Source organism: Peromyscus eremicus, chromosome 3 (genome assembly GCF_949786415.1).
Source record: "Peromyscus eremicus chromosome 3, PerEre_H2_v1, whole genome shotgun sequence".
Taxonomy (NCBI): domain Eukaryota; kingdom Metazoa; phylum Chordata; class Mammalia; order Rodentia; family Cricetidae; genus Peromyscus; species Peromyscus eremicus.
This window is the reverse complement of record NC_081418.1, coordinates 46,390,200-46,417,876: the sequence shown is the minus strand read 5'-3', so window position 1 is coordinate 46,417,876 and position 27,677 is coordinate 46,390,200. Positions and strand designations below refer to the sequence as shown.

General features: G+C 36.5%; 1 protein-coding gene across 13 annotated transcripts in view; it reads right to left on the bottom strand.

Moving 5' to 3' along the window:
* Agbl3 (AGBL carboxypeptidase 3) overlaps positions 1-27,677 on the bottom strand; it is a 95,020-nt gene that overhangs the window by 49,942 nt on the left and 17,401 nt on the right. For 11 of the 13 annotated variants that reach the window (XR_009378199.1, XR_009378200.1, XM_059257551.1 and 8 more), the window contains exons 5-11: positions 23,658-23,765; positions 17,174-17,312; positions 15,582-16,361; positions 11,999-12,167; positions 3,382-3,508; positions 2,013-2,113; positions 1,678-1,790 (exon numbers count right to left, since the gene is read on the bottom strand). Coding sequence is in view for 11 of the 13 variants with exons in the window: in XM_059257551.1 (XP_059113534.1) it covers positions 1,678-1,790; positions 2,013-2,113; positions 3,382-3,508; positions 11,999-12,167; positions 15,582-16,361; positions 17,174-17,312; positions 23,658-23,765 (1,537 nt within the window). In the remaining 2 variants the exon portion in view is untranslated. Of the gene's footprint in view, positions 1-1,677; positions 1,791-2,012; positions 2,114-3,381; positions 3,509-11,998; positions 12,168-15,581; positions 16,362-16,523; positions 16,640-17,173; positions 17,313-23,657; positions 23,766-27,677 lie in introns of those variants that run through there. The other 2 variants (XM_059257560.1, XM_059257559.1) reach the window with 2 other exon arrangements.

The following is a 27,677-nucleotide window of genomic DNA, read 5'->3' as shown; positions in this document are numbered from 1 at the left end:
TCAACCCAGGGTACACAACAGGGAAAGGACAGACTTTTCAACAGATGGTTCTAGGAAACTGTATATCTACATTTAAAAGAATGAAACTGGACTTTTATAGTGCAAACACAAAAGTTCAAAGTGATGTGGCTACTATTAAAAACAGTATGGAGGTTTCTTAGAAAACTAAAATATAGTAACTACTAGGTAATCTGATAGTAACTCTGACTAATACTAATGATACACATGACTGGGCATCAATCCAAGAACCCAAATCTAGAGCTGACGTGATAATAGCATTAAAATGTTTTATAAAAACATTTTCAAAAGCAGTTCACAATTCAACTATATTAAGTATCTAAAACAGTCTAATCCAGAGCATCAGAGAATGGTGGTTGTTAGGAGCAGAAGCAAAAGGAATGGAAGTTACTAGTTATTAGACACAAAGGTCAGTTAAGGAAGAAGAGTAAATTCTAGAGTTCTATAATACAATATTGTGCCAATCATCAACAATGATACACTGTCAACTTAAAATTTCATTGAAGGTAGGTCTCTTTTAAGAGTTCTTAACACTTGAAATTTAATTGTAAAGAGAAAGTATTTAACACCAATGCTAAAAGGAGCAAATAAACCCAAGCCAAAACAAACCCTAAACATCTCTGAGTAAAGAAGCCCTTTCTGCATGACCTGAGTGCTTCACCATATGGCCTGAGGCAATGTACCTCTTGGAATTTTATATGTGAAACCTATAACACTATACTAGTATTGCTATAAAGGGCAAACATAGTAAGCCAATACTATAAATTATACATTTACACTGGCAATCACATTGCTTGATTTCTAATAAAAAGAGATGAAAATAAATCACAGAAGAACCTGCACACGGATGTTTACAGAAGTTTTATTTATAATGCTGACACTTGGCAGCAACGAAGATGTTCTTCAGTTGAGTGGATAATTGTGGTATATTCAGACAATGCTTACTATTCAGAGCTAAAAATAAATGTGCCATCATACCATGAAAAGACAGAGGGATTTTATAAGCAAGTTACTAATTTTCAAAAGGCAATTTGAAAAGCTAACACAATACAAATCAAATGACATTCTGAAAAAGGTAAAACTAAGTAGACAATGATAGAAATCTGTGGTTGCCAGTTAAGGAGGAGGAATGTATGGAGGTATGAGCCCATGAAGTGAAGATACTCTGTCTTATACTTTGATGGTAGGACACATGCCATTATAAATTTGTCCAGACTGGAGTATCTGTTAATGTGAACTGGACACTGGGTGACAACTGTCTGTTAATGAAATTCACTCACTGAAACCTATATATCATCCTGGGATGTTGATAACAGGAGGAGGAGAAGGCTCTGGACATACAGGAATGGGGGACATATGGGAAATTTTTCTCATGTTTACTTAGTTTTGCTATGGACATAAAATACTCTAGATGAGAAAGAGAGAGAATGCAAAAACAATTTGGTGTGTCTTTCACATATAGTAAACACACGGCACACAGCAGAGCTCACATTGAAAAAATCAAATGAGCCTTGATATATTTGACCAAAATACTGCACTTGTGAAAACTTTCCCTAATATTAGCCAGAATTTTCTGTGTGGGACTGACGGTAACATCTGAGTATTACGATAAAAGCTCAGTAAAACAATGTAACAATTACTCCAATGAACCTGACTTACCTAGATTCTACATCCAATGAAATTTCTACTAGAGAATTATCTGAATCATCAAAGACTCTTTCCAAGTTTATATGTTTTTCCATTTCTTCTAATTCTTTCAGACACTGAAAATACTAAGGAAAAATTATAAATGAATTCATTATAAGAATAATATTACTTTCTAATTAAACTAATTTAATGATTATATATATCCATAATAACAGTTATCGGGTGACTACATACACCGAAACCCAGAAAGCCATTAGGATATTAAAAGGGAAAACCTGCCATAGGACAGCAGACAGGTTATTCATCTACAGCTTGAATCTGATACTTACCAAATTGATTTGACTTACCTTGCTCCGGTCAGGATCACAGTAGTCCAATAGAGAATCACAAAAATGATATCCCATTGACTCTAAGTCTTTTGTGCTGAAATGAGTGCCTCGTTTATTGCCTAAAAGATCAAAAAAATTTATTCACCCTGGAGGATGAGTTATTCATTTTTTCTTCTCAGATAAACCTAAACTGTGAGACACTATAAATAAAACATGGGTATAATTCCACATTCTGTCCTTTGGATTTTCTTTTCTGGAGCAGGTCATTTAACAGCTTCATGCTTTTGCTCATTCCTTTCCCACAACCTGGAGCAGAGCTTATTGAACATACATTGATGTGTATTGCAAGGCAGAAGAAAAGTCAGTAAGACAGTTACAGTTATGGTCACCAGTTACTAGCAGTGATAACTACTCAGAAAAATTCCACAAGAAAATGTCTTTTGTCGTCATGAATGATGTTACCTCAGTTTCAGGTTACATAAAAAAACTAGGGGATCTCCAGACATGGTGGCATATACCTTTAGTCCCAGTGACTCAGAAACAAAGATAGGCAGATCTTTGTGAGTTTGAGGCCAGACTAGTCTACATAGTAAGTTCCAGGACTGCCAGGGCTATGTAGAGAGACTCTGTCTCAAACAAGAGCAAAAATAGCAACTAGGTAGAAATTATATATATAGATTTCCAACATTTTTCTTTTTCAAAATGGGAAAAGTTCTTTTATGTAGCCCATGCTGGCCTCAAACTCAAGATCTGCCTGCCTTTGCCTCTTGAGTGCTGAGATTACAGGCAGACACCACCATACAACCTAGATTTTATTTCCTAAGAATGTTAAAATCACTGTAATACAGCATATTCTAACTTCACTAATACATGCCAAGTATGACAAAGATATTTCTTATGTGAGACTGAAGAGCATAGCTTCATTTTTACTTGTAGAAACCAAGGGCTTCCCTTCAAATATAAACTGACAACAAAAATGAGTGAATGAACCAACCAACCAAAGAAATAAACAATGCAAACAGCCAGTCTATTTTTTGCTTGGCAAACAACAAATCAAACAAAAACATTTTAAGTAAGTGCATTGCTTTTTCTTGACATCATCAGGAATTCCCATTTTTAAAAATCCATAGGAATTCCCTTAACAGCAACATCAAATACTTGAAAATTAGTAACGAAAGAGTGCACCCCAGAACATGCTTTTATAAACAAAAGTAAATGATGACATAGAGATACCACACAGTAGAAATTTATTCATCCTGTTTATAGGACTGATGGTGTACCTTTAAGTGAGAAGAACATGTTCACTACCAAACTGTTCATATCATTAATCTTACAGTAAAGCCTAGACTGATTTACTGTTCAGGAAGAGGTCATCAAGGACAATTACCAAGAGTAGATCCGCAGAAGGTGGCCTCCAGTGTGAAGCTGTTCCTGATGCCCATCTTCCACATCACAACCCTTCCTGTGCCCTCTTTGCTCTTCTGAACATTAAACTTGCAAGCTGAGAAGGAAAACTGAGAAGCAGTGATTAAAAATGGCACGTATACTTTTTGGGAAGAGGGTAAGAAGGAACAAGCAGGCAGCCTCTTTTCCTTTATTATTATTACACACAGATACAAGCACCCTTTGGCTTAATTTTGTTACATACAGATACATATGTACAAGTATAGGGGAAATAAAGAAAGCTCAAGGGAGAGTAGCTGAGAGTGGCTGGAGGGAAAAAAGAGGGAGAAAGTGATGTAATTCTCTTTCAATTGAAATTAAGTGGACAAAAAAACAGAACAAAAAATAAAATAGCATCTCAGCAAAAACTGTAATTCTCAAAGCTGAAGATGTTACCTTCTATATCCTGGTCATTAAATATAACTATTTTTATTTTAATAGTTATATTTAATATTTAATATTTAATTAATATATTTAATATTTAATCATTTGAGACAGGATCTCCTGTAACCTAGGGTGTCCTCTAATTCACTCTGTGGTTCAGACTCAACTTATGCCACCACCGTCCAAGCTGGGAAATAATTCATTTTAAGGATGATGTATTATATTTTGAGAAATAGAAATTATAAGTCCAACAATAAATATACTTTTATCATCATCATAATTTGTCCCAAATAAGCTTATTAATTTCTGCTACTATTAGTACAGGATCTTAAACTTTTAGAAACACTTCCTGTTTTGTTGCTCACTTGCTTTTTGCTTTTTTGAGACAGTGTCTTGTTATATAGCTCATGCTAGCCCCATACTCATGACACTCATCCCTGCTGCGATTACAGATGTGTGCCACCACACATAGAATCTTGTATTTTTAGTAAGTTCTAGAAGGTCTGCACGTTTCAGAAAGAAGATTCATCCTGTGGATTTCCAGAAACAGAATGAGAAGTTTTTGCTTTCATATGAAAGACCTTGTGGAGATGTACTGAAACACTGTTTATAAAGAGATCAATATTGTTTTGGGTTCTTTTACTAAGACAAGTGTCCACCAAGAGATTGGTGGGGTTATTTTTAACATAAAGTTTATTTGTGTCCATTCTGTGATTTCTAGTGAGTGCAGAGATTAATTACCACCATCACTACCATAATCAAATACAGAACAGTTCTCTCCCTGCTCCCATGTCCTGTCTTTAACTCCCCTCATGCTGTCCCCTTGCTGTCACACTCTCCTGCCACCCCACTTTTTCCTTTGTCACTATGTTTGTGTTTTCATGACTGCTGTCTAAATGGAATGGAGTTGGCAACCTTCTGAGACTGGCTTCTTTAGTATAATACCTTTGAGATTTATCTAAGTTGTTGCATGTAGAAATATTCATTCTTTTTTATCACTGAGGGGGAATTCCATTGTGTGTCTGTACTACACAAAGTCTAGTTTGGATTGTTTAATTTTTAGAAATTAAAAGAGCTTTTAAAATATTTGTATGCACAGGTTTACATATGAATGTAATTTTTCCTTTTTTTCTATGATTCATCCCTGGGCATGGGATTGCTTGATCACATGATAACTGTACATTTACATCTGTAGGCAAACTATTCTCTAAAATGTTGTATTATTAAGCATGTCTATGAACAATGTATATGTGAATTCCCGCTGCTCCAAATTCTTCTTAGCACTGGATATAGGCAACATTTTAAAACAAATTTTAGTCATTCTATTAGGCATATAGTTGTATCTCCTCTTCATAATTTTTACTTGTAGCTCCTTGAGGGCTAATGAAGTCAAATACCTTTTTCATATGCCTATTTAGCATTATATACTATCTTGATGAAGTATTGCGGTGGTTTGAATGAAAATGGCCATCACAGACTCATAGGAAATGGCATTATTGGGGAAGTGGCCTTGCTGGAGTAGGTGTGGCCTTGTTGGAGGAAATGTGTCACAGGGGGTGGGTGTAGCAGGAATCTTAACAGGTCTTATTAATGAAATCAAACCTGAGGCCAGTTATTGGGGTGAATGCTGGAAGATCAGAGAAGCAGAACAAGCCACAGCCACCTCACCTTGCTAATTCCTCAGCTGATTCTGTTTCCTCAGACTGGAAGCCTCTCAGCTGAACTGTGCTGCTAGAAGCCTAAAAGCTTAACCAGCCAAAAGCTTCTAGTTCCTGGTCTTCATGCCTTATATACCTTTCTGCTTTCTGCCATCACTCCCTGGGATTAAAGGCTCACTTCTTGGGATTAAAGGCATATGTCACCATGCCTGGCTGTTTCCAATGTGGCCTTGAACTCACAGAGATCCATGCCTCCAGAAGGCTAGGATTAAAGGTGTGAGTGTCACCATTTTCTAGCCTCTGTATCTAGTGGCTGTTCTGTTCTTTGACCCCAGATAAGTTTATTAGGGTGCACAATATTATGGGGAACACAATACCACCACAGGTGGGTTTTGAGATTTCAGAAGCCCAAGCCAGGATCAGTGTCACTCTATCTTCCTGATGCCTGCTGATCCAGATGTAGTACTCTCACCAACTTCTCCAACATGATGTCTGCCTGAATGCTGCCATGCTTCCTGTCATGACAATAATGGACTGAACCTCTGAACCTGTAAGCCAGCCCAAATTAAATGTTCTCCTTTATAGATGCCATGGTTATGGCATCTATCCACAGCAATAAAACCCTAAGACAATATCAGTAATATCACTCCTATTTTTATGTAAATTGTTTTATCACTGAGTTATTCTAAATCTAAGTTCCATCTCAGATATGAGATGCAGATATTTCTCTATCTATAGCATCTTTGCATCCTCTTTCCAAGACCTTTCATAGAAGAAAAGAATCCATTTTGAGGAAGTCCAACTTATTTATTATGACCCAATGGGTCATGAGTTTGGTATATATCTGTATCAGTTAGTTTCCTAGTTGCTATAACAAAATACCTGACAGAAGCATCTTTAAAAAAGGAAGGGTTTATTCTGGCTCACAGCTGAGTGTACAGTCTATCATGGTGGAAAGACACGGCAGCAGGAATTTGAGGCAGCTCATTATATTGCCTCCGCAGTCAGGAAGCTGAAAAAATGATTGCCCTTGCTCAGCTCACTTTCTTCTTATTTAGTATAGGACCTCAGCCCATGGAATAGTTATGCCCATATTTAGGTTGCAATGGTCCTCTCACTCTAAGTAATCTAATCTAGTTAAACTTTCAGACACACCCAGAGGCTTGTCTCTTCAGTGATTTTAGATCCTGTCAAGTTGGCATTGTAAAGATTCTGTCCTTAATTATGTCATCAGCCTGCGAGAGCGTCCTAGCCTAAAAAGCGGGTGGGCCCTCTGTGCGTCTCCTCTCTTTCCTTTCTGCTCCTTCCTTTCGCCTGTCCTCTCTCTCCCTCTCTTTCTCTCTCTCCCCCTCTCCTAATAAAGCTCTAAAAAGGTAACCATGGCTGTGATTCTTCCAATCAGCACTCTCCTCCACCGTCATGGCCGCTGCGGGCAGCGGCCAGCCATGAGCAGCGTGCTGTTTAACCAACAGGCATAGTAATAACAATCACAATGTTCAAGAAACTTTTGCCTATCTTCATGTGACAAAAGTTTTATATATAACATTTAAAATGTAAGTTTTAGGTAGAAGATATTTTAAATGTGACTGCCCAATTGTTCCAATACCATTTACTGAAAGGTCTTCCATCAGATTTCCCATGTACAGAGGAGACACACACACACACACACACACACACACACACACACACACACACGCTCTACTACTGTACCAGACTTGCTCTTAGTATCTATGCCCCTCCCTATACTACATCATCTCAATCATGATTGATTTATGCTATCTGAAAATTTGATAGTGAGATTCCTTTAACTTTTTTTCCAAAATTGATTTGCTAGGCCCAATTTCTTTGCATTACTTACAACAATTATGTTTTGATTTTTCTTGGAATTCTGCTAACTACCCATCATTTAGGAGAGAGTGAATATCTGTGTTTATTGTCTCAGTCCATAAATATCGTATATCTCTCATTCATATGGATCTTTGTCAGTATTTTAAGGTTTTAACATATAGATTTACACATTTTGTTAGACTTATAAATACTCATTACTGTGGAATTATGACAAAATAGTATTGTCTTAAATTTTGGCTTACAGCTATTCATTTTGACTAGAAATTGTGGACTGACCTTTTACCCTACAACTTATTTTAAAAGTTTTTGTAGATACTTTGAATTTCATATGTGGGCAAACGTGCCTTCACTGCTTCTTTGCAGTGAGTCTGCCTTCTTACCATTACTTTAAAATTTTCAGAAGGGTGCATAGAAAGAGAAGTATAGGACTGAGACTGTAGCTCAGTGGAAGAGCAGTCACCACACATGTATGAGTCCCTGAGATAAGTCCCTAGTCCTGCCTTAATAAAGGAAAGAGTAAGAAGATGTATCCTTTTTTATGATTTGATGAGAAAAATATTATCTTTAAAAAAGTCTCAAAAAGTCCAATATGATGTTAAGTATAGAATTTTTAGATGTCTCTTATTAGATTGGAAAAATCTTTAATCTTTATTTAATAAATGTCATTTTAAATTTTAATTCTTTGAAATTTTCATACATGTATACAATGTATCTTGATCATATCCACTCTTCACTCCTCCCTTCCAATTCTTCCAAGACCCTTCCCATCTTCTCTCCCTCCCAACTTCATGTCCTTCTTTTATATATGTTTTTTTTTTATCTGTTTCAATGTGGGAGTCCAAAGAGGCTTCCTAGTGAGGCCGTACTCAGGTTCAGAGAATATAGGCTTGCTTTACCCAGCAGGGCTGCATAAGGAGATGACTTGGCCATGGGCGTGTTTACCAGGTGTTTTGAAGGGTCTACACTTGGCTGTACAGTGTGCTTTGATCTTGCAAGGGTGAGGTATTTTGCCTCTCCCCTTGGCATATTATAAAAAGACCTTTTGAATGAAGTTCTAGGTGGCTGAGTATTGACCCAGGGCCCTTCCAAAGCTATCCTGTGTCTCTGTCTTTCTTATTTTCTCCTTCTACCTTTCTATTGTTTCCTCATTGCTCTCTCCTCCACCCAAGAATCCTTTGAAAGGTGGAAGCAGGTTGGAGCTGGACTCTGGCAGACTCCCACATTTCAAATATCATTTTATTATTTGATAATTCCATACAATATATTTTGATAATATTCATTTCCTTGCCTCAATTTCTCCCAGATCCTCCCACCTCCCTAACCACTCAACTTCATGTTCTCACTTTCTCTTTCTCCCCAGCATCATCATCATCATCATCATCCATAACACCACCACCCATGGAGTTCAGCTTGTTTTGGTCTACTACTCCTGGGAGTGGGGTCTGTGCTGGAGTGTGGCCAATACAGTAGGTATCATCCTATTGAAGAAAACTGCCCAATAGTTCCTTAGTTAGGGGTAGGATTTCATGCCTACGTCCCCTGCTCCATGTTGGGATTTTGTCAGGCTTGTCCTTGAGCAGGTCTTATGTATGTTGTCACAGTCTCTGTGAGTTAATATGTGCATCTGCCCTGTTGTATCTAGACAATGCTGTTTCCTTGAAGTCATCTACTTCAAGACTCTTTCTGTCCCCTCTTCTACATAGATTCCTGAGCCTTGAGAGTGTGATACATACAGATATCCCATTGAAGGATGAACATTACAAAGCCTTTTATTCTCTGCATGTTGATCAGTTGTGGGTTGATTAGCATCTAATGCAAGAAGCTTTTCTGATAAGGACTGAGCAATGTAAGGATCTATGAGAATAGCTATAGCTATGACATCAGTAGTTTCATTGCTATGGCCATTTATCAGAATAATAGTAGTAGGTTTCCCCTGGAGTCCATGTCCTCAGGTCCTCGTTGGCACACGATACCATATGAGTGTGGAGGCAAGAAGATAACTTGTGTGAGTTTATTTTCTCCTTCGACCATATGGGTGCCAAGTGTCAAACTCAGATCATCAAACTTAGCAACAGGTGCCTTTACCTGCTGAGCCATCTGTTGGTCTAGGAATTTTAAATATGGAATGACTATTTCTTTCTAGAAAATTGATATAACTTCTGAGAATATGGTATGTCTCCTAAATTTATTCACTGAAATATATGTAACAATATTTCAATGTTTTATAACAATTCAGGAAAAAGTTTCATCAAATCACAAAAATCCAAGGATTCTTGAATAGAACCACTAGGATACTCTTTTATTGTGCTTGTCTGCAGAATCTGCTCAAACTAATATCCCTCTTCCATTCTCGAGTTAGTAATTTTTGTCATCTTTCTCTTTTTGGTCAGTTTTGGTAAAGTGTTATCAGTATTAATTGATCTTTCCCAGTGTAAGTTTTGTTTTATGGTTTTCTCCATTATTTCTGTTTCTAACATCACCAACCTTTTCTTTATTGTCTGCTTCATTCTGCTCATTTTCAGTTTAGTTTGTTTTCCCTTTTCTAGTTTCTTATGTAGAAACCTAGGCATTGACTTGAAATCTGATTTATTCTAATATAAACTTTTCTTATTGCAAATTTTATTCTAAGCAGTACTATATTAGCTGAATCTCAGGATATTTTTTCTTTATCTTTTTTTTCTTCTTTTTTCTTTTTTTTGGTTTTTGTTTTTTGAAGACAGGGTTTCTCTGTGTAGTTTTGGTGCCTGTCCTGGAGCTCACTCTGTAGACCAGCCTGGCCTCAAACTCATAGAGATCTGCCTAGCTCTGCCTCCCAAGTGTTGGGATTAAAGGTGTGTGCCTCCGCTGCCCGGCCAGAATTTTTTTTTTTTTAATGTAGTACATTTCTAATCTTCCTTGAAATTCTCTTTGGTCTTTTTACAAATGTGGTTTAATTTCCAAGAGTTTGGACATTTTCTTCTTTCACTGATTTCTAGCCTATTTCCCTCATGGTCACAGAAGATACTTTATGATTTGAATTCTTTTTATTTGTTAAGATTTATTTTAAGGCAGTATCTGGTTTATACTGATGACTATTCTATGTATATTTACATATATTGTATATCCTGCTCTTCAGCAGAGTTGTTCTGTAATGGTCAATCAAATCCCGTTGGTGTTGGTCAGTTCTTACCTATCTCACTGCGGGAGTCTGTGGAGTTCAGCTCCAACCTACTCCAACCTTTTGAAGGGTTCTTAGGTGGAGGACAGAGGGATAAGAAAATATCAGATAGAGAGACCTAGATGACAAGAAGAAAGACAGAAATACAAGGTAGTTTCGGGAGGGCCTGGGCAATACCCAACAATCCAGAGGTTTATTCAAAAGGGCTTTTTATAATAAGCCAAAGGGAGAAGCAAAAGACCTCGCCCTTGCAAGATCAAAGCACACTGTACAGCCAAGTGTAGACCCTACAAAACACCTGGTAGACACGCCCATGGCCAAATCATCTCCTTATGCAGCCCTGCTGGGTAAAGCAAGCCCATATTCTCTGACCCTGAGTAAGTTCTCACTAGGAAGCCTCTGTGGACTCTCATGTCTCACCTGTTTTCTACCCACCTGTTCTTGTTTACTGAGAAAAACATTTTAAATCTACACTTTTGATTGCAGATTTGCACGAATATTGTAATGAGAAAATGTTTTAGAAAGAATATAGAATTGGGGGTGTCTATATTTTAAACAATCACTGTTTTAGGTGGAACATCTGTTTAAATGCAGATCGGTTGGTTATGGTGTTCAAAAAACGGGTCCATTTCATTTAAGGCGCAACTAATTAGAAATTGAAGAAATCAAGTAACATATCAATAAACATACACTAAAACAGCTTAGAGAAATGGGATAATTTTTTAGGAGTAGTGAATTCCACCTATGAGTGCTGACATAACATAATAATAGATTTGGGTATGGGATTTCTTTCTCTGATCTTCCCAAAGGGATAAATATTCTTGGAGCAACCAACCTGTTCTTTCAATAAATAGCTATTTCTAACAGATCATCCTTTCTTTTTGGTATGTTTGAGCCCCAATTAGTCTCAGACAACAGTGTTTCCCTTAAGTTATTTATAATTAAAATGCTTGGTTAGGAACTTGAAGAACTACAGGATTTTTTTGTTACATTACTTCTTTTCTCTAAAAAAGTAAAATTACTTCAAAAATTTGGTAATTGAGCAGCTCCAATGTTTTCACCATTTGCAAAAATAAATACACTGTATTCTCTTCTAATTCTACTTTCTATGTATTTTTGAATATTGGTCATTAAATTTTTTTGAAAAGTTCTAATAAATTATTGTATATTTCTTAAGATCACAATCTTTAGTCTGTATAACTTAGACACTAAAAAAAATCTTTAAAAAATGTTAGGTCTTGAAACTGATAATACAAATGACAAATAGAGGAAACTTCAGAAGGTAAAATATTGCTGGTCTTAGAAGGTAAGAATAGGGAAGCTTTGGGTTTTTTTTTTAAATATTTTCAAATTATTGGGCATTAAACAGACTCCAATAGTTGTTTTCTCATAGTTTTGTAAAAATCAATAAAAAAAAACTAAATAAAAAAGTAGGTTAGCAAGTAGGATGGCCCACTTCACTTTCACACGAGGGGCATTTACCAAAGGAAAGTTAAACTCTTAAAGGTACTTACTTGATTTGGGCAATTTTTGCTCAGCATGAGCGGAAAGATTCGTTGCTGTAAGTATAATCCTTTTGTTTTAGATCTGTGGCTACCATCACAGCCATACATGAAAATGTTCTGTTTCCTACTATGGCCATGAAGATCACAATATAAAATAACCTCTCGTTTCTCCATTAACCTATCAAAAAGAAAAGGACGAAGTCACTAAATTTTAACCTCTGAATCTTCTTCTATAGGTACTATAGATTTACAAGTTAATAAACAAATACAATTTAATATATATCCTTTTTGACCTTTTATGCTCTAGTTTTCCATAAATACAGCAATTTTCTTCCACTCCCAAGACTCGTAGCAGACCTCTCTGCTTTGTACTTTGGTTTTCTGTTGTCCACATAAGACAGATTACCTCTTCCTTTGCCCATTACCTTAACAAATGTTCTACTTGACAGGAGAGTCAGTCTTCCTCCTTCATCTTTTAGGTTCTCAGTTTTCAGACCAAGCTTTGTGTCTTACCCTTGCCTACCCAGCCAGTTCAGTGCAGAACTGATATGGTTCTGGAACTTGGCAACACCTTAATCATACTATTTCCTTGTTACCTGTCTAGGAAATTTTCATGTTTCGTACTTAAGCTTGTTAAAGATGAGGAATGATTAAAAATCACCTAGAACAGTGCTATGTACACAAGCACCCAAATATTTGTTAAAAATTGAGTGCCTCAGAACTTGGTCCTGGAAACAATGAATAGTTAACCTCTGAGAATACCATTCTGAAAAAAATGACACTAAAATTTAAACTGAATTTTTCTAATAAAATTCTAATAAACACTTAAAAGAAATTATCATGTATTCATTAAAAGGACAACCCAACACCTGTACAATTTAGCACTTGGTTATTTTAAATTAAAAAGCAAGCTTCTCAAACTGATGATGAAGTGTATTGGCAGAAGAGGCTTTAAAAGTGGCACTATGGTGGTACTATTAGCATTTTTGTCTCTTTCGTCCAATTTTCAGGCCTTATATGCCATTTCTATACCACCTAATCAAAATTACATGTGTTATTTGTTATAGCTAGAAGGGTAAATACTAAAATGTTAACAATGGTATTACACATATATATTTATAAAAAAATCAAACATCACTTTTGTTATAAACAATGGTTATGAAATTTAAAAAATGAAATTTGATGTGCATTAATTTACTACTTTATTTGATAAAATCCATTTAACACAAAGGAATCAACACATCATTACAAGTTCTTAGATAACTAGATTTTAAAGCATGACCATTAAATATGAAATATGCCATACATTTTTAAATCTAATATTCAGAGGTTTGGTGATATTTCAACTTCCTACAAGAGCATCTTTAGAAAGCTGTACATCTATGCAAATTAGTTCCTAAAGAAATATTACCTCTGAAGTCAAGTGAGATATTAGTATTTCTTCCCTTGCATTAATTAATAGTTTGGATTTTCTTTTTGTCCACTGTTAATTAAGTCTTATAAATGTTTGAACTAAATATCCTAATATCCACTCCTATGTGAACATGCTTTAAGTATACTTAATATTGTGTAGACTTACAACCTGTTACCTTCCTATACATAAGTGCTTGTCTTCTTGGTTTTTTTGCCTGCTCTTGATTAACTGCATTAAAGGTATTTCTCTTTCTTGAAATTCTTTCAGAAATTATTAAATTGACTCCTGCCTTAACCTCTCTACAAGGCAACTTGAGAACTGAGACATTTAAATTAGCTTCCATAGAGACAAGCCAAGTTATATTGGCTTGTAATCCATCATGTGTCAGACCAGGAATTCTTAATGTCAAAGATCATTAAATAGACAACATAGATAATGTAATAGGCATTCCATCAGCTATCTTTATATATGTTTCATTTTAAAATAACAAGATTGAGCCGGGCGGTGGTGGCGCACGCCTTTAATCCCAGCACTCGGGAGGCAGAGCCAGGCGGATCTCTGTGAGTTCGAGGCCAGCCTGGACTACCAAGTGAGTCCCAGGAAAGGCGCAAAGCTACACAGAGAAACCCTGTCTCGAAAAACCAAAAAAAAAAAAAAAAAAAAAATCTTGTTTAAGATTGACACAAAAGCTTTAAAAGTAGTGCTCTAGTCTACTTCTTTTGTAGTTTCTCTTTTGTTTAGCATATTGAATAACTGTCATGCTCTCAAAAATAAAGAAGCCAGTCTTGGTACATTACTGCCATGAACTAACCTCCCAACTTTTTTTTTATTTCATTAGTTTTTCCACCAATGTCCTTAATTCTATGCCAGAATCCTGGACATATTACATGTAGTCAGCCCTTCTTACTGTTCACATCCCCAGAATAAAAGAAATTACAGGTTACTCTTTTGTTACTTAAACATTCCTCAAACAGCTACAAGGAGGCCTGGAATCCACATTTGCAAAGGCTATATAAAAAACAGGATTTCAGGTTTTTATGGGGTTTTGCACTTCTTACTTTCCAAAGCAGATAAAAAGATTTATCTGAAAGTGAAAGTTGAGGCCAGACTGTCTGAGACAATCATAGCCACACCAGAAGCCTCTACCTTCTGTCCATTTCTCTGAGGAGCTGTGAGTGACCTTTGGTTCCTCAATTCTGTAACAAGTACCTTGTGTCTGTAGCTGTGAGAAGTCCTGGTATGAAAGCTGGATAAGAAGACAGTAATTTCTATAATGGGAGTTGTTATTATAACAACTGAGTAACTCTAAATATTTACAATGAGTTTTCATATCCATATAATTTTAATAAAACTTCTTTTGCATGTGAGAAATCATAATCATATGAATACATTTGGAGCTTTCAATGTTCTGTTCCTCATTTGGGCATATTTGTAATACTTTTCTCATTTAATCCTCTCAACTTTGTGATATTAGTCCCACTCTAGAGACAACAAAACTGAGACTTGTGTTGGTTTTTAAATTGCACAAGAGTGTACAGGTAGCAAATGATGTAATGTCAACTCCAACATAGTATGTTTAAGCCCCAGGCCTATAGAATGGATGTTATGTTCCCAGCAGACTTTCTATTCCTGATTGTTATTACTTGTCTCTATCTGATAATTCACCCTTCAAAAAAACACTAAAGTACTAAGTTGATTTTACTGTCTTAGATTTAGAAATTTTAAAGGAGTTCAAATTTTTCTGGGGGCAAATGAGACTATTATTCATGAAAATTTAAATAACTACACCAACTAATAGTCTAAAGACTCACTCAGCATTGATTGATCGGCAAAATGCCAGAAGGCTTTGGTCTGTAGTTAATTTTCATGTATAAATGATAAAAAATACAGTGTACATCAAGGCTACTATAAGCTTTAGTAAGAAATCAAGTTTGTGATATGCAAACTTCACAGTTTCACAAAGCCATTGAAATGTTCTGAGTCTGTTTCATCTGTAAGGGGAAAGAGTTTGTTTACAGTTCCAGAAAGGTGTATGATCAGAATTAGAAAGACAGTAAAATTGCTTATAAGCTACCTTAAGGAGAGTTAGTGTAAAAGAAATGAATGAGATTGTACGAGCAAAGTTCTTATTACCAAATTTACTAATTAAGCAGAGATGCAATTTGAAGATTATTTTACCTATGGATCATGTTCCTTGTATACCAAACAGAAGGGAAAGATTCCTTTAGGAGAGATGTATAATTACGGTTTAAATCCCGTCCAGCTAAGGAACATCGGTAATTTCCCACAATCACACCATCTGGATTCAGCATGGGTACCACCTTGAAGATGAAAGTGTCCCGAAGCAACCGTGCATCACTTGAGTCTCCTAAAATATAATCTAGGAAGCCTTTCATGATCCAAGAGCTGTTGGTTTCTCCTGGATGGACCCTTGCGGTCAAAATCACAGCCTTGCGCTTTCTTGAGTCACTATTCTTCAAGGGAGTAGTGATTGTCAAGACATACACCATATTCCTAGCAAGTGTGTGGCACAAGACACGTATTTTACAAAACTTTGATCTTACTGGGTCACTGTTGATGCCAGAAAGGTATTCTTGAAGGTTGGTGTAAGTGTATGGATAGCAGTGAGCAAAGTAGCAAGTATCCTTGCTGTGTGGAAACTGAAATGTCCATGTAAGAGAAAAAAAATGGCGCCCATCTTGCCCAAGGTTGTTTTTATAATACTTGATTTGGTCTCCTCTTCTCTGCCAGCCAATGTTATGGGTCTTGGCCTCTTTTTCAGAATAGAACAGTGGCCTCATACCCCGATTGTAAAGACTAGCAGGCTTGGTGAAGTTGACAATAGTGAATCTGTAGACTATTTCTGCTTGAGTATTAGTGACCTGGAAATAGTACCACTGAGTATGCTTATTTGTGAAGAGGTCTGGGCGCACAGTCAACTGGTATTCATAATCTGCCCTAATACACAAAAAGGAAGGAAAAAGCACATAAGAATGATATATCAGTTTAAGTTACATTAGAAAAATAATCTTATTTTTATCTATTTTATATAGTTATAGACAGCCTTTTTGGGAAGAAACAATGTATACTTAGAATTTGATAGCAAACAACCACAAAAAATAAGTTTTGGAAGTTTTATTTCATGAGAAACTGATCATATTTAAATATGTAGCCTTTGTTTCCTTTGTAAATACAGAAATTCAATAAAATCTTGTATGTTTCAATACAATTATTTCCTATAAAATAAACAGGTAAAGAGTTATTGAAACTGAGTAAAAAAATCAGTGTTTGATTTTTTTCCCCTTCAAGCACATACTTCAATTTCTAATAATTCCAGTTCTAGGAATATAAAATAACTATCACTAAGAAAGGTCTGAAAGACATGTAAAGTAACACAATCACATAGGTTTCAAAATATGAACTTGCAGCCAAACAATCTAATAACTATCTGTACCCATACTTAGTCACTGAAGTCATTTAATGAAGGCAAAACACTTTTAACTCTAAGATTTATTTACATGCTAATCTTTTCTGATTGTGACTTTTCCTTACCAAATAGCTTTTTATAAATGTTCATATACATAGAGTTATAAATACTGACCTAGGAATGGGTTAAATAAAAATAAACCCTTAATACCCCTAATTAGTTAGCATTTATACTTCAAGAATTACAGTTAAGTAATGGAGACTAAGAACTTTAACATTCCTAATCTAAAAAACAGTAAATAGCTAATGGCCTACTTCCTCTAATAAAAATAATTAAAACCTACACTTTGACTACCTTCTGTAGATTACCACTCTCAAACCTCGCTTCAAACACCAAAGTGTTGTCACAGTTATCCACAGGTTGTTTCAAGGGTGTTCGGTTACCCCCAACTCGGGAATACACAAAACAGGGCTCTTTGTAAGCTGATGAGAGAAGACCAAATCAGTGACAGTAAGATATCCAGATAATCTCATCTATAACATGTCTCTAAAGAAAAGCATCACAGGCATAGGCAACGATATTTTAAGCAGAATGACAAATCAGACATTGCATCAACATTTGTGGGCTGGAGTAAAAGCTATAACTTAGGGAAAAGCTTACAGCTTTAAATGCTCCTAAGTTTTAAACACTACATAAGATTTAAATTGGAGGACAAATTCTGGATTCTGCGTAGGACACAGAACACTGGAAAGTGCATGGTTTTAGTCTTGTAACAAAAAAATGCTGTGAGTAAATTTACAACTATTTTTGAACTACTGAAAATTCTATTATCTATGGTTGCAGGACAAATGCCCAATTCAAAATCTAAGGCCCTCCTAAAAGAGAGATGGGTCATGAGTACTGGCTTACTTGGTGCAGACCACAGCGAGGAACATTCATCTTAAAACAATCAGTTAGGGCTGGCCAGATGGTTCAGTGGTTAAGGGGCATATGGCTCTTTAGAGAACCTGAGTTTGGTTACCAGCACTTAGACATATTAGGTGGTTCACAACTGCCTGCAACTCCAGCTTCAGGGGATCTAATGCTTGTGACCTCCACTAGTACCTGCTTTTGTGTGTCCATACTCACACAAGAGATACATGATTTAAAAATATGTCTTTTTAAAAATTATAACTAGTCATCAAAAGGTTGAGTGTGGGCCAGAAAGAGAAAGAAGATTCTCTGAGAGAATATGAGGGATATTTGGCATAAGGGAATTTTGTCCCTCCAATAGTTCTTCTCATAGACATAACCTGATATTCACAAAAAAACATTTCTGAGAAAGCATTATTTACAATGCATAAAATCCTACCTAGATCATTTTTCCCTCCTCCTTACGTGACAAAATCTTAAAACCTTGTGAAGTAAGGACAACCAACACTGTCATCTTTAGGGCACTAGTGTTCATATACTTTATCTGGGAAAAGAAAACTGTTTTCGAAAATCCCAAATCCTTTATTACTTGGGGAAAGACAGGAATTACAGGATGGAACCAGATGTTTTATTGCTGACACTGGCACACTGCAAATGCCTCATGTGTGAGAACTAGGGACAAGGTGTGTGACTAAGAATCAGAACTCTGTGGTCTCCCCAAACAGTGTAAGAGGACATGAGTGAAATATAACAAGGATTTATGAATTGGAGAATGCAGAGTTCAGAAGGATTTCCCTGTAGTGTAGTATAAAGGAAAGATATAAAGCTAAGAATGGTCCAGAACTGAGACAATACCTCTACATCATCATAAATGGTGATGTTGAGGAATCTGAATCCTGTGGTGCTATAAAGGCAAGAAGACCAAGAATAAATCTAATACTAACTTAATCCCCAAACTGGCTGAATCAATACCCCCCAATCTCATAATATATACTTAAACAGTTAGACCCTGGAATTTTTTTCAGTTTTCACACATAAAAATTATTTGCTTTTCTTTACCACCTACATAAGCTCCTCAGCTACCAAACAGAGAATTTCAACACATATGCTCATGCACGCACATACACAGAGACAATTCCACAGACCTGGGTCCAAAGGGAAAATGATATAACCAGTTTAATATAATGAAGATGTTGGGTCAATCAGGTAAAAAATTCAGAAGGAGTAAGATAAGTTAAAGAACCAAGTGTAAAAGAATATGTGAGATCAGTTGGAAATGTAAGAAAGCATCGACTAGAATATAACAAGTGAAAAGCAGTTATAAAAACTGAAACTGTCTCTGATGAATCATCAGGAGACTTTACGGCGCAAAGAAAATACTCAACAAACATGAGGATGGTGAACAGAAACAGCCCAAACTCAAGCAGGAGTTTCTAAAAACAAAAGTAACACAAAACAAACAAAACAAGAATGCTGGGTCCAAGACTTGTTGGACAGTATCAAATAACCTAACATATTCACTTTGAAATCCTAGGAGAAGAAAAGTATGAAGAAACAATACTTGAGATTCTGACATTAGTCACTGACACCAAAGTTTTAAAAAGTTCAAGGCACAACAAACATATCTATGTATGAATAAGGATTAAGAGTCTCAGAGGCTACAAGTTTGGGACATTTTTCAAGTGCTATAAGATAAAATTTGCCAAGTAGACATTTTTTTTTCTGAGACAGAGAATAAATTTTCATTACAAGAAATAGTAAAGTTTTCTAGGCAGAAGTGTTATTAGATAGAAACTTGGATCTGTACAATAAATTAGATAGATATATAGATAGATAATAGATAGATACATAGATAAAATGCTTGAAGGCCAGGGAGCTAGATAGCTCAGTCAGTACAGTGTCTGCTGAGCAAGCAGGAGGATGTGAGTTCAATCTCCAGAACCCACATTTTTAAAAGTCAGGTGCAGTGCCAGAGCCTCTAATCCAAGCACTGGGGAGGCAGAGACAGACAGATCCCTGGGGCTTGCTAGGCCAGCCAATGTAGCCTAGTCAGTGAGTTCCGGGTTAATGAGACACCCTGCTGAGAGACTCAAGGCAGACAGCATCTGAGAAATGATGCACAGGTTTATTTCTATGTTCCACACACATGCATATGTTCACATATATGTGCACGCATGCACATACAAACACACAAAAGAAGTTAGTACTAGAAATTAAAAATAAAATAGTCATTTTTCTTTTTTCTTTTTTGGTTTTTCGAGACAAGGTTTCTCTGTGTAGTTTTGCGCCTTTCCTGGAACTCACTTTGTAGACCAGGCTGGCCTTGAACTCACAGAGATCCTCCTGGCTCTGCCACCACTGCCCGGCCATTTTTCTTTTTTTAAATGATTTAAAAGATCACTAATGAAGGAAACAGTAACTTTTCTAGCACATGAAAAAGTAAAAAAAATAATTGAAACTAAGACAAAAAGAAAATTGGGAATGCATTTTTATGATTTTTGTATTATATATGAAATGACAAGATTTGAAAGTAATTTTTATATTTATTTTAAAATTACTAGTTTTAAGGATTTATTTTTATTTTCATTTTTATATGTATATTTGAGTGCCTGTATGTACGTATGTATGTGCACGCCTAGTGCCCATGGAGGCCAGAAGAGGGTGCTGTATCCCTTGGAACTGGAGTTACAGGTGGTTGTTAGCTACCCAGTGTGGGTGCTACAAACTTAACTGGGATCCTCTACAAGAGCAGAAAGTGCTCTTAACTACTGAGCCATCTTTCTATCTCCAGTTAATTTACTTTTGGGACAAGTTTCCTCTGTGTAGCTCAGTCTGGCCTTGAACTTGTGATCCTCTCACTCAGCCTCCTGAGTGCTAAGATACAGGCATGTGCCACCAACACTAAGCTGCAAGGAGAATCTTTTATAAAGATATATACTGAAAAACATAAGGCCACACAAAAACCCAAACAGGTATACATATATCAAGAGCTGTGATAAATAGGACTAAATATATGCAAATTAATTACAAAAGATGAAATGTAATAATAAAAAAGATAGGAAAAATACAACATAGCAAGATGGTAGCTATGAAATCCAATTGCATCAAAACTTATATTTACTATAGTAATTTAAAAACATATCTTCAAACTATATAAAAAGCAAAGCACGGCTATATGCTGCATGGGCCTAAATTTTAAAAAATGAAGAAAATATGTTAAAATAAAATGATGGCACCAGGCATGATGGCACATGCCTTTAATCCCAGCACTTGGGAAGCAGATGCAGATAAATCTGTGAGTTTGAGGCCAGCCTGGTCTACATAGTAAGTCCCAGGCTAGCCAACATTACACAGTGAGACCCTGCCTCACATAACCAACAACAACATCAAAAAGAAAAAAAAAAATTTAAATGATGGAAAAAGATATAGTATATAAATACTAATCAAAAGAAAGCTCAAATGGCTATTTTCGTATCAAAGTATTCTGCTATGGATAAAGCTACATCATGTGATGTTAGACAAGCATCAATACATTAGCACAGAACAAACTGTCTAGAAATAGATTCACATGTGACATGTATACTGTGAGCTGACATTTCATAAAGGTAGATAGACATTTCTGTGGAGGAAGGGATAGTCTTTTCAATGGTTCATGGTGAAATAGTTTCAGAAACAGATATGTGGGGAAATAAACCTTAACTTTTATATTCTAAGTCATGCATCAAAAATTATTCAAGCTGGGTGGCAGTGGCGCACGCCTTTAATCTCAGCACTTTGGAGGCAGAGCCAGGTGATCTCTGTCAGTTCAAGGCCAGCCTGGTCTACAGAGTGAGATCCAGGACAGGCTCCAAAACTACACAGAGAAATCCTGTCTTGAAAAACAAAAAAACAAAAAACAAAAAAAAATTATTCAAAATAGATCACGACTATAAAAAGGGAGCAAGTTGTTACATAGTTAGACAAGGATGAATTACTTGGCATATTAGAGCATCAAGTAGCACAGTGAATTTGAAGAACACAATTCTGAGCCAGAGAAGCCACACACAAAGGCATGCTTGCTATACGAGTTTATCTCCAGGAAGCTTAGGATCATTGACAGAAATCAGAACAACACTTGCTCAGGGGAACATCTGGGAATTCACCAGCAGGTAGACAAATAGGAACTTTCATATTTTCACACCAGTGTTTAGTGGAAGGATGCATTATCTTTAAAAATAATTTAAAAATTGTAAATGTAGCCTATTTCACTGTTTATACAATTTACCTTGATTAATGCCCCACCCCCACTACTCATACAACACAATGTCAGTCTTCCATAGCCTATCCTAGGGTTGCAACTTTCTATGAACCTTTAGTTTTCATGGGTATTTTATTTATATCTTACCTATTGAAACCTTTTTCTATTGTTTTTATTATTAATAAAAAAATGGAGAAATGTAAGTATTTTCAAATGATTTTTTATATGCTGGGTGAAACTCAAGTGTGGTAGAAAGTTTTCATCTTCAAATCTTATTTCCATTACTTTCCCTTCAAACCATTTAAAAGCAGATCTTCACAACTGCTAACTTTAACACTAAAATAAGATGAAGCGGTTTTGAACAGCAATGGACATTGTTTCTCCTTCAGGCCCATCCTCTACTCTTCCCACTGCAAAGTTCTCTCTATTACATGTTTCTGTGGAGCCTGATCTTCACGAGCTGTCTGGGATGGTCTTTGAGCCTCTGGTTGGGGACAGTAGTAAGCTCTGGTAGGACTTGGGAAGGCTGTCTCCCACCAGTGCCACAGGTGGCTGCTGTAGGGTTCTCTACAGAAAGCCACAGTGCTTGGGAGCTGCCTTCTCTCCCAGGTCAAGGTTCTCGAGTCTCGAAAGCATGGCACTTTCTTACTCATTCTGACCTAGAAGACAGGCCATTGTCCTACTGATAGCCTCCCATTGCTCCCGTGACTGTCTCCCTCAGCCCTACCTACTCTGTTGTAAATTCAGTAAGTTTCATTAAGCTCTCTTAAGTTACTCTATGTAAACTTGGACAGGATCCTTACTAACCTACACCACGTAATCATAGTTTAGTGATCTCATTTCAGTTGTGTGGAAGATCTAAGGTTAGTCATGTAAATATTTGAAAAAAGTTTAAAAGTTGAGAGGTACTTATCACTTAGTGTTTGTATATGTATGAATATGTGATTTCTAGGATTGTCACTGTATAGAAACAGTCACTGTGAATTTTTTTTTGGCATTTTTGCCTTCTCAATATGTATATTCCCTGGAAGCTATTTTAATATATAGAAACAATAAGACATCAAACTCTGATGATGAAATTTTATAAAAGTCCCATAATTCCTGATATTAGTGCTTCAGGGACAGATTAGGACACTGGCTCAGACTTCTGTTGGGTTATTAGCATGCACTATCATAAAGGCAGATAAGACTTTTGTATTTGTAGAGCTCTCAAAATGCCAATGCTGATTTTGTATGTTAAGAACACATTCCTGAACTATAATCTTGGATCTTATTTGCAATGTGGACTATTTTCTTTTCTTTCAAAGATAGTAACATAAAAAAAAATCACAAAACAGGGATGAAATTAACAGCGAATCATTTGAATGATTCTACAAAGGTAAACTGTACATAGAGAGGGAATAATGATTTTGCAGATACCATCACTAGATTTGTATTTGAAAACAAACAAAACATAATTCATTCTATATGGAACTCTCCATTTAATGGACAGCATATTTTAAATGTGTCTTCAAAATCATAGTCAGCACTAAACATTTGCATTAATATGTAGCCACACATTTTTAAGACATCAGGGACTTCCTAGTGCTTTGAAGTTCCCTCTATAGATAAAAAGTCTAAGACATCAAACCAGGGACCAAAGTGCATTTTACAGCAATGTGTTAGAGTGTATGCTCACCATCTTCAGCTAGATAAACCACAGTATCTTCCTTGGAGTTTGGGTAAACAGGTTCTACTTCCAGGCCTGTCGGGACATACACCGGCTCAGGAAAAAAAGGAGTCCACTCTAGAAAAAAGAGTGGGGGCATTATTTGAATATGACTTCAACATAAATTTTAATATATGCTTTCAAATTACTAATTGATATATACCTAGCTTAAAAGTCAATGTTTCATGTAGGGTTAGAGTTTTACGAAGGATTCATCACAAGAAATAACATTGTCATGCTGTAACAAAACTCATGATCGGATGTGCACCTTCTTCTAAATTACTGTACAGTTTAGCAGCAGTTATTTTGTGCTCTTAAGTGCTACAGTCCCGTTTCTACGTCTCTTGAGTCCTCCCCGCCATTTTATCCCACCTCTAAGTGTCTTGCTCATTCTTCCTATTTTCTGCTTCCTCTGTCTTCAGCCGTTTGCTTGGTCATCCCTTAAACTTCTAAACACATTTGTTTCTTCTCTCTCTAGGAAGGGTGAATATTCTTAAACTTTCACAAAAATTCCAACTGCAACTTTTTTGGGGATTACACCGAATCTATGGCTTAGTTTGAAGATAAATGATGTCTTTAAAAGAATGAGATTTCCAAAATAGTACTAAATCCTTTCCAAATACTTGTGTATTCTAACAAAGAAGAAATCTTCCTATACAACCATTAATACACCCATCAAGACCATAATTTTGGTTTGTTACTACTGTCTAATCCTAAGATCCCAATAAAGACTTTACCAGTTGTACCAGTAGTTAAAAGGAACCACTTTAAAATTGCACATTACACTTAGGTTATGACATTTCTGAAAAGTACGGTCATACTTCCAATTTCAGCTAAGAGACATATAGAAGAAAAACAGAACATCATCCTCACAATAAAAAAATCAAGCTGGATGAATCCAAATTATTTTATCAATCTACTGAAGTTGCAGGTTACCTAGGTACTTCAAAATCTGGGGACAGCTGGGCATCTAAAAGTCAAAAGTAGACCCTGAGCACCTGTCTAAGATGTTGTCAACTCCACTAACTATTAAAAGGGCACAGCCACAGACTAACATAAATCCTGAGTGTGTGAAGTCCCTTCTCAGGGAGGGGGATATAGGACACAGAGGGTTAGCACATGCTTCTGGACTTTGCCTCCATTAACTTCTAACAAAACTCCATTAAGAGCCATCTATTTTTTCCCTATAGAACAAGATACATAATCTAGAACACCCAGTACACCTGGAGAAAGGGAACAGCAGAATGCACAACCTTTGAGTAGAGGGCAACCATGTAAGCTATTTATTATTTTTGTTACATTGTTTATTTTGTGTGTATGTGGGCACACACATCCTACAGGGTACATTAGATCAGAGGTCAGTTTGTAGGAGTCAGTTCTCATCTTCCACGACATAGGTTTGGGGATTGAACTCATGTTATTGGGTATGGCAGCAAGTGCCTTTACACAGAGTCATCGTGACTGCTCTATCCATGTTATTTTGTCTTTATGTATCTTCAAATTCTCATTTCACATAAATGCACTCACACAATATTTATCCTCTTTTTCTGACTTCTCAGAAACGTTTGTAAGGTTCACCCATCTTGTTGCATGTTTTTAATACTTCATTCCTTTGTATGGTTAGTTGCTATTTCATTATATAGCTACACCACGTTTATCCATTTATCTCTTGATACAGATGTGGATTGTGTTCATATTTTGGCTATTATGAATAACACTGCTACTGACATTTGTGAGCTTTTGTTTGTACACATTTTCTTTTCTTCTGGGTGTACCCAGGAGTGAAAACACTGAGTCAAATGCTCTTTAACGTTCATGCCAAAATGTTTCCAAAGTGAATGCACAGCTTTACATTCTCTCCAGCGTATCAGGCTTCTAGTTTCTCTACATCCTCATCAACACTTACCGTGATCTGACTTTTTGGTCTTAGCCATCCTAGTTCATGTAAAGTGGTATCCCAGTGTAATATCAATTGCTTGACAGCTAAGATGTCAAACATCTTTTCAAGTGTTTATTGGCAGTCTTTTAAACTTCTATGAAGAAATGTCTTACTGGATTCTCTGCATGGACTTTTTTTTTTGTTTTTTTTGTTTTTTGTTTTTTCAAGACAGGGTTTCTCTGTGTAGCTTTGCGCCTTTCCTGGAACTCACTTGGTAGCCCAGGCTGGCCTCGAACTCACAGAGATCCGCCTGGCTCTGCCTCCCAAGTGCTGGGATTAAAGGCGTGTGCCACCACCGCCCGGCTCTCTGCATGGATTTTTAAAGAGCGTGTGCCACCACCGCCCGGCTCTCTGCATGGATTTTTAAAGAGAGGCACTGATGACAGCAGTATGTCTTTAGGAGTCATTTATTATAGGAACATTTATATGTTTCTATAGCAGAACTATAATATATTAGGTTTTCCCCTAGGACCAGGACCTATCTAGTATCAGGTTCTTGGCCACTTTAGCAGTTTCAGGTATAGGTTCCATTTCACTGAGTGGGCCTTAAATCCAATAAAAAGTAGTTGGTCATTCCCACACACATTTGTGTCATGATTGCACCAGTATTGTTGCTACATGACTGTACATGTGCTGTTCAGTAGCCAAGCAAGGGGCTTTACATCCTACATAATCCATGCACTGCGTGATCATGTAATTTGCATGCAGCATGATCACACAATCTATGTGCATACATGGCGTAGCTCTGTAAGCCCACATGCACATGTGTAGGGGAATCCATAAAAAATGGGTCACAGACTCCTCCCCTCTTCTTCTCCTTCTTCCTCTCTCTCCATGCACAACCTTCCATAGGCCTAAAGCACATTCCCCTCTGTTCCTTCTCCTAATAAATTCTTATAGTGGGTTTTGTTGTAGCTTGTGGCTTTCCTCACATAGTAAACAGTGCCACTTAATGAATAACATAGTACCGCATAAAACTAACAAGTATAGCTTGTAGGCAGGTTTCTGTTGTAGGTTGCAGGGTTTGTAGCTGGGTGATATTGATAATAATTATATTCCTCCTCTAGTAGCATGAAGAATACCTTCCAGTACTAGGAATTCTAGTGATAAAACTTCCAGTTAGGGACCAACTCAACTTCTCCATGTTCAATGATGTAAGTATTTTGTCTCAGCAACAGGGCCTTATCATCAGGTTGTGGAGAGCAACCAATAGCCTTGACAGTAGCCTGTGATGTCTGGGGAGTGCCATGGGACCCCTGTGGTCAACAACTCAACAGGATGTAACCCATTTCTGGCACTGGAAGTTTTACTTGGTGGCTTAAGTATCTAGTTGGGACATTGCCTCAATTCATATTCCTTTCATATATGTATATTAAAAAATCATCCTGAGCCGGGCGATGGTGGCGCACGCCTTTAATCCCAGCACTCGGGAGGCAGAGCCAGGCGGATCTCTGTGAGTTCGAGGCCAGCCTGGGCTACCAAGTGAGTTCCAGGAAAGGTGCAAAGCTACACAGAGAAACCCTGTCTCGAAAAACCTTAAAAAAAAAAAAAAAAAAAGTCATCCTGAAGGTAGCCCAGGCCTAAAAAGACAATTATTATATATTTCTTCTTATATGTGGATGCTAACTTTTAAGCATTTGATATGTGTGTCACAATCTAAATAAAACAGAGGTTAGGTAGCTAGTAAGGGACTGAGGAGAGGAGAGGATTTCCCAAGGTAAGGAAATAGAATATAATGTTTGGAGGAATAAAGGGGAAATCATTCAGAAAGCATTTTTACTACCTTAATAGTTTCCTTGAAAGTATAATGCTCTCAACTTGAATGAAATGTAATTTATTGTTTTTTGTCATTATTCTTATTTTGGAGTCATATCTAGAATCCATTTCAAACCCAAACTTCTGGAGTTTTTCCTTTATGTTTCCTTATACAGCTTTATAATTTTGGCTTTTATAGTATATTTAGATTTTGATACTTTTTTTATATTTGGTGTTAGGTGGTAAGGATCAAATTTTATTCTTCTGCATGTGGTTGCTTATCCAGCTGTCTCAGT